This window comes from Heterodontus francisci, chromosome 6, assembly GCF_036365525.1.
Source record: "Heterodontus francisci isolate sHetFra1 chromosome 6, sHetFra1.hap1, whole genome shotgun sequence".
NCBI classification, from domain to species: Eukaryota; Metazoa; Chordata; class Chondrichthyes; order Heterodontiformes; family Heterodontidae; genus Heterodontus; species Heterodontus francisci.
In genome coordinates, this window is record NC_090376.1 from 132,106,152 (window position 1) to 132,119,478 (window position 13,327).

The window sequence follows — 13,327 nt, forward strand, 5'->3', positions numbered from 1 at the left end:
ATAAAACAGCTGAGCTTTGTGCACTTCAAAATATATATGTTTTGAAAGGCTCACAGTTTATATCTTCTGATATGATCAAGAGTGAAAAAATAATTTTAACCTTCATCGCCTGGGTAGTAAACTGACAAGTGTGAATCGCCACCCATTGTAGGACCTGCCCAAGTTTCACTTTGCCAGAATATTCCAACCATTAATCACCACTTGAATAATAAAGTTATAGCATACCTGTTTTAAAGTTTAAACTTTCATTCATTTTAATTTTGTTCTCTGATCCTAATTTTTGAAGTACTGTTCTAGGTTTACCTTTTCTATTGCGTTAGATAGTTCAATGAAACTATTAGACCATCATCTTCAAGAGATACATACTTGTTCAGCTTATTAATAATAAATTGTTAGAAAACAGTCCAAGACAATAGTGCGTTTCTACTTTTTGTGATGTTGGGACCTTATCTTGAGTCTCTTGCCTTCATTTTAAATTCGCCAAATAATACAAAAATTATTTTTTGCAGTGCATGTAATACCTTTCTTTAAGCTAGCAAACATCTTACTTTTTAGAAACAAAGCTTAGGCATCACAAAACACTTGGCATTCGATGAAAGGATTCATTTGACTGGGAAAGCTTGAAAACATATCTGCAAGCAGTGAATCAGCCATATAAGGAGTATCAGAATTCACAAAACAAAACTTCTGTTTAGTATTTTGCCACATGGCTAACATGATGTCATTCCGAATGGCCTCCTTCTGTGCTGTAATCGTTCTATAATTAATTAAAATCGAACTGAAAGAGAAGTGACATCAGACGTGTTTAATTTAAGTAACATGGTTTAATTATTAAATTGTAATGATTTAGCAGATACATTGTGCATTTCAGTTTTACAAACAGTATGGCTCCTTTTCAGTGTCCCTGTTCCTCCAAACACCAATGAGCGATTCCGAAGCTCAGCTTTCATCACATTATCCACATGAATGAGATCTGTTGTTTGACCAGTCATTATCATTTTCTCCTATTAACATAGTACTGGGGTCCCTCAAACTAAGACAAAGTTCTCAATTACATCTCGATTTCTGCCACATTGGTCTACATGGTACACAGCCACTGCTGGGAATAAAATCAACATGTTACTCATTTACCACACTCTTTGATTAATGAGCGTCCTATCTGCATGACTGGAAACTAGTAATTGGTTTATACTTTGTCACTTTGTTAACATATATTAAATAAAAACAAATGTGTCTGCAAATAAGCATGTAACAGCTCAGTGCACAATTCAGCCAGCCTGACACTCTTGCTGTCTGCTTTGCAAATGTAAAGCACTCTCTCTCCACTTACACAGCATCTGTGGAATGAAACAAGACATGTACAGCAGCTGTCTTAAAGGTACAGTACCATTGGATTCCCATTCTGTAAGCCACAAGTTACTGTGCACAAAGAATCAAGGATAGCAGTGGAAATACAAGTCTGTTAACATTTTTCAAATTAAAATATTTCGGACAGATTTAAAGATGTACTTATCACAGTACGTTTTTGCACCTGGATTATACCTTGGAAACGATTCAAAACTGTATCCAGCATGAAGCTAAAGAAATTTTCCATTGTCACATTTATTTCTCCAAAATGACTGTAGTTTGTGCACAGACATTTCCAGATAGTGAAATGCAATAGTAACATGATCTTTTTCATTTTCACCCATCCACTTTGACCTTCTCTCTTTGCCCAATAACCTGTGAAGGTCACTTGTCCAGATCCTAAGCCTCTATCAATGCCATTCTGTCAGCAGTTATTTAGGTGGTGCCTGAGAATAGCTCTTCATTCTTCCTTCCCTGTGGACCTCTATGTGGTGTCTTCCCACACATCTCAGCTAAAATAGGGAACCGAGAAATGAGGGTGGGCAAATTAATCCACATTCTACAACTCTGCCAGAAAATCATACTTGATAATCCTTTTTAGTCAGACATTTGATTTCTCTCCTTGTCTTGAAATAGATTTAGATTTCTTTCAATTTTATTGATTAGTAGTTAATAGTAATCCATCTGAAGGATCCTACTTCAAAAATTCACAGAATTTATTCTGTCAATTTTAGTACATTACTTTCACTGTTCTTTACTGGAAGCTAAATGTATTTTGGCTGCCGCATTGAAGAGAACCTCTGAGTTCATTATACAACTACATATTGTTGGGTAATGTGTACAAAGTAGTGCCTGTGAAAAATATATCAGCACTAATTCTGGGAATTACTACAAAATCTGGTGTCAATTGTGCAGGTTTTTATGATTTGAAAGCTCAGAGGGGCAACTTTAAAATTTCTAAAAGTCAACTGTAAATGCACTGGGATTTGCCTAAAAAACTAACTTGACAATTATATTTATTAATTATGATTGCAGCTTTAGATACTATTCACTAAATAGCTGAGTCACAAAACCAGGGAAGTCTAAAGTTTAAGCCCTGGTCTCTTCTGAGTTGGCCACTCTAACTTGGCTGTGATGCCCCTCATGGTTGGCTGCTAACACTCACTGCCGAGGTTCACAGATAAATAATGCTCATTTGGGTTCAGCTATTGAACCATAGCCCAGCAAGGCGTCAACACAATCAGTAACAGACAGATAGAAGAAAATTGGCAGGTAAAAACTGGCCTGAGATCCAGAGCTAATGTTTATTTAAAATGATCTGTTCTGATTTCGAAGTAACTGGTCTAGGAACTGTAATTCCACAAAAGTTCAGAATTCCCTTGGTAATTTCTGAATTCTCTCCAATTTGTTTTCCTCTTGAACTCGAATCTTTTCACTATAAACTTCTCACAATCTGCTTTCTTCCAGTTATTTCATTTAACTTTTTATTCCACTTGTTACCCACCTTTTTATTATCTTTTAAGGACTGGGCCGTATCCTTTTCTCCAGTCTTACGTTTGCAATTTCTTTGATACACAACAGAATATTTTGCAGCTTTTTACAACTAAAAAACAGCAGGTCCCAGACACCAAACTAGTGCATCATTGGCCCCGGACTTCAAAGTAACAATTCTGAATATTAAAAAGAACCCAATGGGGTGATTTAATTAGTTGACTGCAATGGGTTCCAGGGCAGACAGAACTATCTCATTCACAATGGGAGCTGCCAAGTCCTCTTGTAATATGCTTCATTTACAGCAAGCATTAAATGAGGAAGGGTAACTTCCTGCTTGATCTTGCAATTCTGCACAAAATGACTTTAGTTCTGCATTGGAAAGTAATTTCTGACAAAACATAATGTGGAAACTTACTGTCAGGGGTAAGATATAAGGGGCGGGGGGGGGGGTGGGGAAATCAAAATTCTTAAAATCATACCAATGTCAAGAGTGACTTCCAATAATGTCTAAGTTTAATCTTTGCAAATGTTATTTTCAAAATGGCAGACAAAAATTGAGAGGAGTGAAAGCTAGTTCCAGGAAGGGAAGTGGTGAAACACACTCCAAGTCTAATACTAATCCAGGCAAAACACTACAGGGGAAGATTACCTTTGGGTGTGTATAACAACCTGCTTACAATTTGGTCATATATAATCTGCAGTGGAAAGCTTCCCTCAATCCTTTTACTTTGTGTCGTCAGATTTTATACCAGACTTGGGGTTTAAACAGAATACTGAATGACAAGCAATTGCCTATCGAATTTACCACACTGATCATGGGCACCTGCAGAACATGCCCCTCTCCCCAATAAACAATACCCTAAAAGGGACTATTTTGGTGCATTGACCGGTCCCTCGAGACCTAGCGGAGGAGTTAGTGACCAGAACCCACATTGTAATAAATTAAACAATCGAGACTGCTGAATAACAAACATTTATTCATGTTGTGCACCTCCATACCAGTGGAATAAAATTAGTTAATGTCATCGCTCTGTGCTATTGATTGCTTCTTATCAGAATCACTAAAGTAACATATTTGAACCATAGTTTCCAGCAGCAACGCTTTATTTTGGCTGTTATCTTATGCGCTACATGTGGTTGTCTCTGGTCCATTAGTGGGCATACCTGCTTAAAGTCTAACCACACCATTGAGTGGTCTCACTATATTGTCCTACCATAGTACTCACACAAAGAAAAAGGTTAAGAAAAGATCCATTCTGGCGCAGTGGCCAGGCAAATATCCTCCAGCTCCTTCGAACAGGATAGGCAACACGGCATTGAAGAGAGGTTTGTTTATTGAGGAAGTCGCTCCTGTGATCCTGGTGAGTTCACCCTCTGCAGAAGACATACTCGGTGTAGCTGGTCCAGATCTTGTCCTCTCCCTGGTCACTGGCATAGGCACAAGTCCCGGTGGAGCTGCATGCCAGCATTTGGAACCCAGCCTCCGCCAACAAGTCAAAGGCCTGCTCCAGAAAATTGAATTTGAGATAGTAACGGGACGTGTACCTCTCGGGAGGGCGGTCGGGGTCCCTGCTCTCATTCAAGGTCTCCCCAAACACCTCCTTGGCCAAAGAGGTCTTGCCACACACGGTAATCCTGGCCACCCTTCTGAACTTGGCATCCGCTTGGCAATCTCTGCCAATGGTATAAGACCCCCTGTAGCCAACAGTGATGTAACCTGACCTCCTGGTCTGGGTGCTCTCCGAGGATGAGGGTGGGCTTGGTGGCACTAAAAGCGAGGATGTGACCAGCCGGGGCTTGGCTGTGCTGGATGCTCCTTTGACTCCCTCCTCCTGGTCGCTGCCCTGCCAGTTCTCCTCGTTGACGGAGTTCTGCTGGTTGACTTTGAGACTGAGCTGTCTGACCAGTTCCCGGAGCTGGAAGTACTCGGCTTCGCGTTGCAACCTGCTCCTCTCGGGGAAGTAATCGGGCAGCACTAGGTTCAGATCCCTCATGTAATCCAGGACATAGCGGAATAAGAAGCCGTCCCTGTCCAGGAAGAAGCGCCCCTTGCTGTCCTTGGGCAACTCTTTGGGGGTTTTGCGGCTGAACATGTCCCAGAGTAAAGAATCAGGGACAGCCACCAAGGTGCGGTGGCGAGTCACATAAACTTGACCCCCGACATTCAGCTCCACCACTGCGGGGAAAGGAGAGTCCCCGTTCGGTAGTTCACAGAGACTGTCTGCGAGAGCCATTTCAGGAAGGTAGCAGAGACCCCAACTACAGTGTCTGCTGGAAATGCAGTCTGTCTTATGTAAATATCAGATGTGGGAGGAAGAGATTTAAATGTGTGTGTGTGTGTGACGTTTGGTTTCAGCAAATCAACAAGTTGGAAACAGAGGCTGACAATTTCTCTCCCTCCAGCAGACAGATAAATATTAACCATGAAACTATTCGCATAAAACGTGTAGGAAGTAGCAACTGGAACTTCTACTGCTTTTTTTTTACGTCCCCGCTGCCGGTTTCCCAAAGCAGTTTAAAACTGAGCAGAACTGCTCCCAAACAGAAACCGTGTCAAAGTTACAAAACTCTTGCACTTTTTTTTTTGTTTAACTCTTTAGGGGTCGTTTCCGATCAACTCTGCAGATTATCTCCTCCGGGGAAATGTGCTATCGGCCGATTGCCTGATCATTTATTTAAAAAAAAAACATTTTTTTAAATGCAAAGCACATGATGATGAACAATCTCCGAGATACTCAGTTTATTTTTTTAAAAGCCTTGTCTGTTCATAGAATGCAATCATTAAAAAACAGGAGCCCAACCGCAAATAGTATGAACTCTCGGTGAAACATCACCCCAAATATAAAGAAGTGACGGCTGGAGCCACAAGACAGTAGTGCGGATATAGACTATTGCTATAAAATTTAATGAGTAAATCGAAACAGTTGCAACTTCAGGCATTATTCCACTGAATCTCTTGCATGTAGTGTTTGCAATAAGCATCCTTTACAATGAGATATACAATTGACAATGTCCATAACAACTTCAATCCAGATTTGATCGTTTAAAAGTCCATGTTTTTGTTAGTTGCACAAATTTATTTGGCAGGGAGTCGCCCATTTTTTGATATTAACGTCAGGAGCTGCAGTTTTACAAGACTCTTTTGTGCCACCGACGTCAAACTGATCCGAAACCCGAGACGTGGGAGAAATGTGTTTTTCTTTTTTACCCAATAATTTCAGAGGCTTCGGCACTATTGAACTTCAAATACTGGCCCCATATTAAGACCCTACCCCAGCCCTCCCGATTCCACCTTCCTCCAGAAAGTTTTGTGTTTATAATGGAGGCTGTGGGCCCTCTAGTGGATTTTTAAAAAGATTGTACGGGACAATCCTTAATGAAACAGTGAAAGGGTTCACGTGGTGGCCCTGACACCAGCCTGCCATGTTCGCTGTTAGATATTCCTTCCTGCACTCAGCTCAGATGATGCTCAACACCGAAGCATTACAAACGGATATCTACCTTAACTCTCTCTGTAATATTGTGAGAATTAAATGTATAGATCAATAAATGCCTTACTTATTGCTCTCAGTCATTATGTTTCAATGGGTGCATCTTGAAATTGGTTTGTGATAACATATTCTTCAGATAAACTGCAGTTAAACAGTGAAACCTCCACGTAGTTTGCAGCAAAATGCTTACCGAAAGTCAGATCTGCATGTCAGCCAACCCCCAGCTTTCTTCAATAGATCCAACACAAATCTCTTTCGCCCTTTTCACATACTAACTACAGAACTAATCAGCCACAATCCTAATCTCTTGCATTACTAAATTGATGGAAAACTGAGTTCAGATTTACTTTAAAACACAGTAAAGATATATTCTCTGTTGAACTTGCCTTCAATCTTTGTACCCATTTCAAAAGTGACATATGCAAATTACTTATACCCAACAATAATTTTTTTAATACTCTAACAGAATTCTATAAAATATAATTCCATGCCAGTCAAGGTTTGATGCAGTTCTCTGGATATATCATCTTTATACTAATACATAATTAAAGCCTGATCAATATTACATTTATTTATAGGATCTCAATATCACGGAAACAATTTCTAGTGTGATTACAATTTTGCTTCAGGGCATCAGATGAAAGCTGGATAAAGTCAACTGATATCCAAACACAATGGAATGCTTTAATTAAATTTCTCCACATAATACATTGGAAAATATGAATGTGAATTTGCACCATGAGTCAACTTAAAGGCACAATGTCATCAATAATTCCTGAATTGTAGGGCAACAACGTTCAGAAAGAATTACAGAGAATCAGTAAAAAAATACATGCATATGAATTTGTCACGTGTTTATTTTCAACAGTTTGATATTGTGCTCTTCATAAGAAGGGTTTTCACTGAAGATTTCTTATTTAAAACATATCTATGGGTCCTTTATATTTAAAAATAATGGATTTGTTATAGTCTATCCTAATTTTGATTTGCTGAATTCTCTGGTTGCATTAAAGAATTTCTAAATTGTTAGACTAAATATTTAATGAAAATTTATTTTACAAAGGGTGTTGTTTTTATTGACCAACATCTAAAGTAGTTATGTTTCTGCTGAATACTTGATCCTAGCCATTTTATGGTGATAGCAGTTGTAATCACAATTTCTATAGTGTTGTGCTGTGTTTTCTGAAGTCTTCATGAAATGATAACCACAGGCTTTACATTCGGATTCAACACAAAGACTATTTGTCTTAACTAACTACATTGCATGATCTCAGGTCTTTTCTTCACAATGTGTATGTGCTCTGTGTAAGCCCTGTATTGAATGTGCCTCTCAAAATGTCTAATGATATCATCGGTTGCATCAGTAGCCTGGTCCCTTAAACTTATGCTTTCTTAAAGGTGACATCACCACTACACTACATTACAATTTCAAAAGGATTAATTGACAAGAGTCTAGGTATAATGTGAGTTTTCTATCAGGAAAACTCACTAAGATTTATTTTAAATACTTATGCTTTTAAACATATTGGGCTGAATTTTACCAGTCCCTCAACGCCTTGGGTCGCGGTGGGGAGGCGTGTAAAATGCTAGCGGGAGTGGCCTGCCTCGACCCACAATGCCGGGAAAGCCCTGTCACATATTAGCGGTGGGGGCGAGGCCTCGGTGCGGCCTCCCTGCCACTTGACGGCGGGACCTTCATTAAAATATTAAAATGAGGATAATTAACATTCAAATGTTAAAACACGCAAACACTCCAAGCAGAAGGATTGCCCACGCATCAACACGAGCGGGCGTTGAATTTCTCATCCACAGCTGTTACATAAGTTTCTAAATTCACTTGAAAAAGCCCTTCAAAACACTCCCACAGGGGATGCAGAGACCAAGTGGGCCCACATCAGAGATGCCATCTATGACTCAGCAATGACCACCTATGGCAAATGTGTGAAGCGGAATGCAGACTGGTTTCCATCTCACTTCGAAGAGCTGGTACCTGTCATAGACACTAAGCACATTGCACTGCTGAACTACAAGAAAGCCCCCAGTGAGTTAACATCCATAGCACTTAAAGCAGCCAGAAGCGCTGCACAAAGAACAGCCAGGCGCTGCGCAAATGACTACTGGCAACACCTATGCACTCATATTCAGCTGGCCTCTGACAACGGAAACATCAGAGGAATGTATGATGGCATTAAGAGAGCTTTTGGGCCAACCATCAAGAAGATCACCCCCCTCAAATCTAAATCAGGGGACACAATCACTGAGCAATGCAAGCAAATGGACCGCTGGGTGGAGCACTACCTGGAACTGTACTCCAGGGAGAATGTTGTCACTGAGACTGCCCTCAATGCAGTCCAGTCTCTGCCAGTCATGGATGAGCTGGACGTACAGCCAACAAAATCGGAACTCAGTGATGCCATTGATTCTCTAGTCAGTGGAAAAGCCCCTGGAAAGGACGGCATTACCCCTGAAATAATCAAGAGTGCCAAGCCTGCTATACTTTCAGCATTGTATGAACTGCTTTGCCTGTACTGGGATGAGGGAGCAGTACCACAGGACATGCGCGATGCCAATATCATCACCCTCTTTAAGAACAAAGGTGACCGCGGTGACTGCAACAACTACCGTGGAATCTCCCTGCTCAGCACAGTGGAGAAAGTCTTTGCTCGAGTCGCTTTAAACAGACTCCAGAAGCTGGCTGAGCGTGTCTACCCTGAGGCACAGTGTGGCTTTCGAGCAGAGAGATCCACCATTGACATGCTGTTCTCCCTTCGCCAGCTACAGGAGAAATGCCGCGAACAACAGATGCCCCTCTACATTGCTTTCATTGATCTCACCAAAGCCTTTAACCTCGTCAGCAGACGCGGTCTCTTCAGACTACTAGAAAAGATCGGATGTCCACCAAAGCTACTAAGTATCATCACCTTGTTCCATGACAATATGAAAGGCATAATTCAGCATAGCGACGCCTCATCAGACCCCTTTCCTATCCTGAGTGGCGTGAAACAGGGCTGTGTTCTCGCACCTACACTGTTTGGGATCTTCTTCTCCCTGCTGCTCTCACATGCATTCAAGTCTTCAGAAGAAGGAATTTTCCTCCACACAAGATCAGGTGGCAGGTTGTTCAACCTTGCCCATCTAAGGGCGAAGACCAAAGTACGGAATGTCCTCATCAGGGAACTCCTCTTTGCTGATGATGCTGCATTAACATCTCACACTGAAGAGTGTCTGCAGAGACTCATCGACGGGATTGCGGCTGCCTGCAATGAATTTGGCCTAACCATCAGCCTCAAGAAAACGAACATCATGGGGCAGGACGTCAGAAATGCTCCATCCATCAATATCGGCGACCACGCTCTGGAAGTGGTTCAAGAGTTCACCTACCTAGGCTCAACTATCACCAGCAACCTGTCTCTCGATGCAGAAATCAACAAGCGCATCGGAAAGGCTTCCACTGCTGTGTCCAGACTGGCCAAGAGAGTGTGGGAAAATGGCGCACTAACACGGAACACTAATGTCCGAGTGTATCAAGCCTGTGTCCTCAGTACCTTGCTCTACGGCAGCGAGGCCTGGACAATGTATGTCAGCCAAGAGCAACCTCTCAATTCATTCCATCTTCGCTGCCTCCGGAGAATCCTTGGCATCAGGTGGCAGGACCGTATCTCCAATACAGAAGTCCTCGAGGCGGCCAATATCCCCAGCTTATACATCCTACTGAGCCAGCAGCGCTTGAAATGGCTTGGCCATGTGAGCCGCATGGAAGATGGCAGGATCCCCAAGGACACATTGTACAGCGAGCTCATCACTGGTATCAGACCCACCGGCCATCCATGTCTCCGCTTTAAAGACGTCTGCAAACGCGACATGAAATCCTGTGACATTGATCACAAGTCGTGGGAGTCAGTTGCCAGCGATCGTCAGAGCTGGCGGGCAGCCATAAAGGCGGGGCTAAAGTGTGGCGAGTCGAAGAGTCTTAGCAGTTGGCAGGAAAAAAGAAGCGCAAGGAGAGAGCCAACTGTGTAACAGCCCCAACAACCAATCATATCTGTAGCACCTGTGGAAGAGTCTGTCACTCTAGAATTGGCCTTTATAGCCACTCCAGGCGCTGCATCACAAACCACTGACCACCTCCAGGCGTTTGCCCTTTGTCGCTCGAGACAAGGAGGCCAAAGAAGAACATTCAAATTAATTTACCTGCCGACGGCGGCTGTCCCACGCCAATTTTACGGCCAACCGGCTGCGTCTCGCGTGCCTTTGGAACCGAGGGGAGACACTGGTGGGGAGGGGGGAGGAATAAAATTATCAGGGCAGTGGGGGTGGGGGGGGGGGGAGGTGGTGGGGGGCAGGGAGCAGGGAGAACATTTTTTATTGGCTGTGGGGATAGTGGGAAGGGGTTGAAGGGCAAATGTTAGGAGGTTGGGGGGGAAAATGTGGGTTGGGAATAAAGTTCCTTTTGATGATAATGCCCCGTAAACAAACATTAGTGGGGGGGGGGGGGGATGGATAGGAAAGGGCCTACAATATTTATTTAATTTTTCGTACATAATGCTGCACAGTACAACTTTAAATATTAAAACTTCTGCTAATGGCTTGCAGACCTTTAAAAATGGAACTGCGTCTGCGCAGTGGTGCCGGGCGCTGTTGCCGGGGATGCGGCGGCCGCCCCCTCAATGCCATTGGGAGGCGGCGACTCCGCCCTCTCCATTTAAATCAGCCCCCGCGCATAATATCGTGTTGGAAGGCTGCCACTTTAACAGCGCGCCGCCGCAGAGCACAGCGCTGATAGAATTCAGCCTATTGTGAACAATTCTTTACAGTTATAGTGTCTTTCAAAAATGCTGAAACTCGACAGAATTGTACACTAGCTGAAACAAATACTATTGCATGTGGCTGTAAAATTGCAAAAGTTGACAGATTCATGCCTACTATCCAAATTGGCTTGAAGTTTACAACCAAAATATTTAAAATCAAAGGTCGATTTTTTTTGTGGGACTGAGGGTTGACCTTAAAGATTTTTAAGCTGGAAGCAAAGAAAAATTCTATTCTGGATTTTCTTGAGGGATTTTATTTTAATAGTGGCTCCTCCACCACCACCCCCCTGCACCCACCTTTAACATCCTTGTCTGAGAGATTGTTCAGACAGTCCGCCAGCAGACTCTTACCAATACAACCAATCACAATGAGATCTGTGAGAAATAACTGTCCCTCCAACTTTTCTTTGCTGCCTATAGGGAAGCACTGGGGCACTAATTGGCACCAACCCCTGATGACATAGCTCAGATGCACTTTTGGAGGAACAACATGGAGACACATCACAAACTATCTGGCACTATTTTGTGAGGAGTCCAAGGGCAAAAGGACCTGGGGGTGCATATTCACAAATCTTTGAAGGTGCCAGGAAAACATTAATAAAGTGGTTACGAAAGATTTTCAAAGATGGGCATTGAATACAAAAGCAAGGAAGTCATGCTAAACCTTTATAAATGACTGATGAGGCCTCAGTTGTTGTATTGTGTATCATTTTATAGAGAGATACAGCACTGAAACAGGCCCTTCAGCCCACCAAGTCTGTGCTGACCAACAACCACCCATTTATACTAACCCTACATTAATCCCATATTCCCTACCACATCCCCACCATTCTCCTACCATCTACCTACACTAGGGGCAATTTACAATGGCCAATTTACCTATCAACCCGCAAGTCTTTGGCTGCCACACTTTAGCAAGGATACCAAGACCTGGGAGAGGCCACAAAGGAAGTTAACACGGATGATACCAGTGATAAGGGAGTTCAGTTGTGTGCAGAAATTGGAGAAGCTGGGATTTGTTCTCCTTGGAGTGGAGAAGGTTAAGGGGATATCTAGTAGAGGTACTCAACATAATGAAGGGTTTTGATAGAGCAAGTAGGGAGAAATTGTTTCTTTTGGCAAGTTGGTCAGTAACCAGAGGTCATAAATTGGTACAAGAATTAGAGGAGAAATGAGGAGACATTTTTCATACAAAGGGTTCCAAAGATCTGGAGTGCACAAAATGAAAGGACGGCAGAGTCAAATTCCATCAGAACTTTCGAAAGGTAATTGAGCATGCACTTGAAGAAGTCTAATTTTCAGGGTTATGAGGAGAAAGTTGGGATTAAATTGGACAGCTGTTTCAAAGAGCCAGCACAGACATGACAGGCCAAATGGCCTCCTGAGCTGTAAGGTTCTATGGTTCCAAACAGAATTCATTTTCTAGAGGGTCGCAGGTGAAAGCATTGTGGCTTGGAGTGTTTGGACTCCAATGCATTGTGCTACCAAGAAGCAATTCCTGTTTCATAACCAGCACAATAATTAATGTGAGGCTTTTGGATCTAGTGACTAGAACTGCTCAGCAGTCATCTCATTTTAAACCGCTTTAAGATACAAGTACAGAAACAATTCCAAGACTATTTTGATTTTCCCTAGTCTTATTTTAGTTTGGGTAGTTATTAACTAAGCTTGAATTTTAGTAATAACCATCATCCCACAGACTTGAGTTCATATGAGACTCCGAAACAACTAAAATCATGCTGGTGAATACACACTATCCTAGCAGCAATCATGTTGCATTCATCCTGCATCAATCTGCTGTGCCAGCAATCTTCCTGCCACCACATCAAACCCATGGGCGACAAGGACGATCCACTCTACACCTGGTTAATGACTCCCCTCCCCAATGCCACCACTCGTGGCCAGCACACATATAATGAGCTATGCTGCCACAAGGAACATTATCGAGCAGACTACAGGCTGCTAAAGCAATGGTTCTGCTGCTAGGATCTTTAAGGCATTTGGATATCATTTGTATTTTTGTTATGCTGTGAGGCATTTATTAATATCTCCTGTATTTCGGTTCATAAGTAAAATGTAACCAGTTGTGGTGCGGACCAGTGTGTGGACCTCTGCCGGTGGTACAAATGTGGAGGCGAGGAAATCGGGATGAAGGGAGAAGTAGTCTGACCCAAGACAGCATCGCTG

The 13,327-nt window shown here is 42.5% G+C and overlaps 1 protein-coding gene across 1 annotated transcript; it reads right to left on the minus strand.

Annotated features, from left to right (window-relative positions):
* Window positions 1-804: 804 nt before the first annotated feature.
* kctd12.1 (potassium channel tetramerisation domain containing 12.1) lies at window positions 805-5,146 on the minus strand. Its single transcript, XM_068034338.1, has one exon. It carries the CDS (start codon window positions 5,073-5,075, stop codon window positions 4,209-4,211), a length of 867 nt encoding a protein of 288 aa, XP_067890439.1. The 5' UTR covers window positions 5,076-5,146; the 3' UTR covers window positions 805-4,208.
* Between the last annotated feature and the right edge of the window lie 8,181 nt (window positions 5,147-13,327).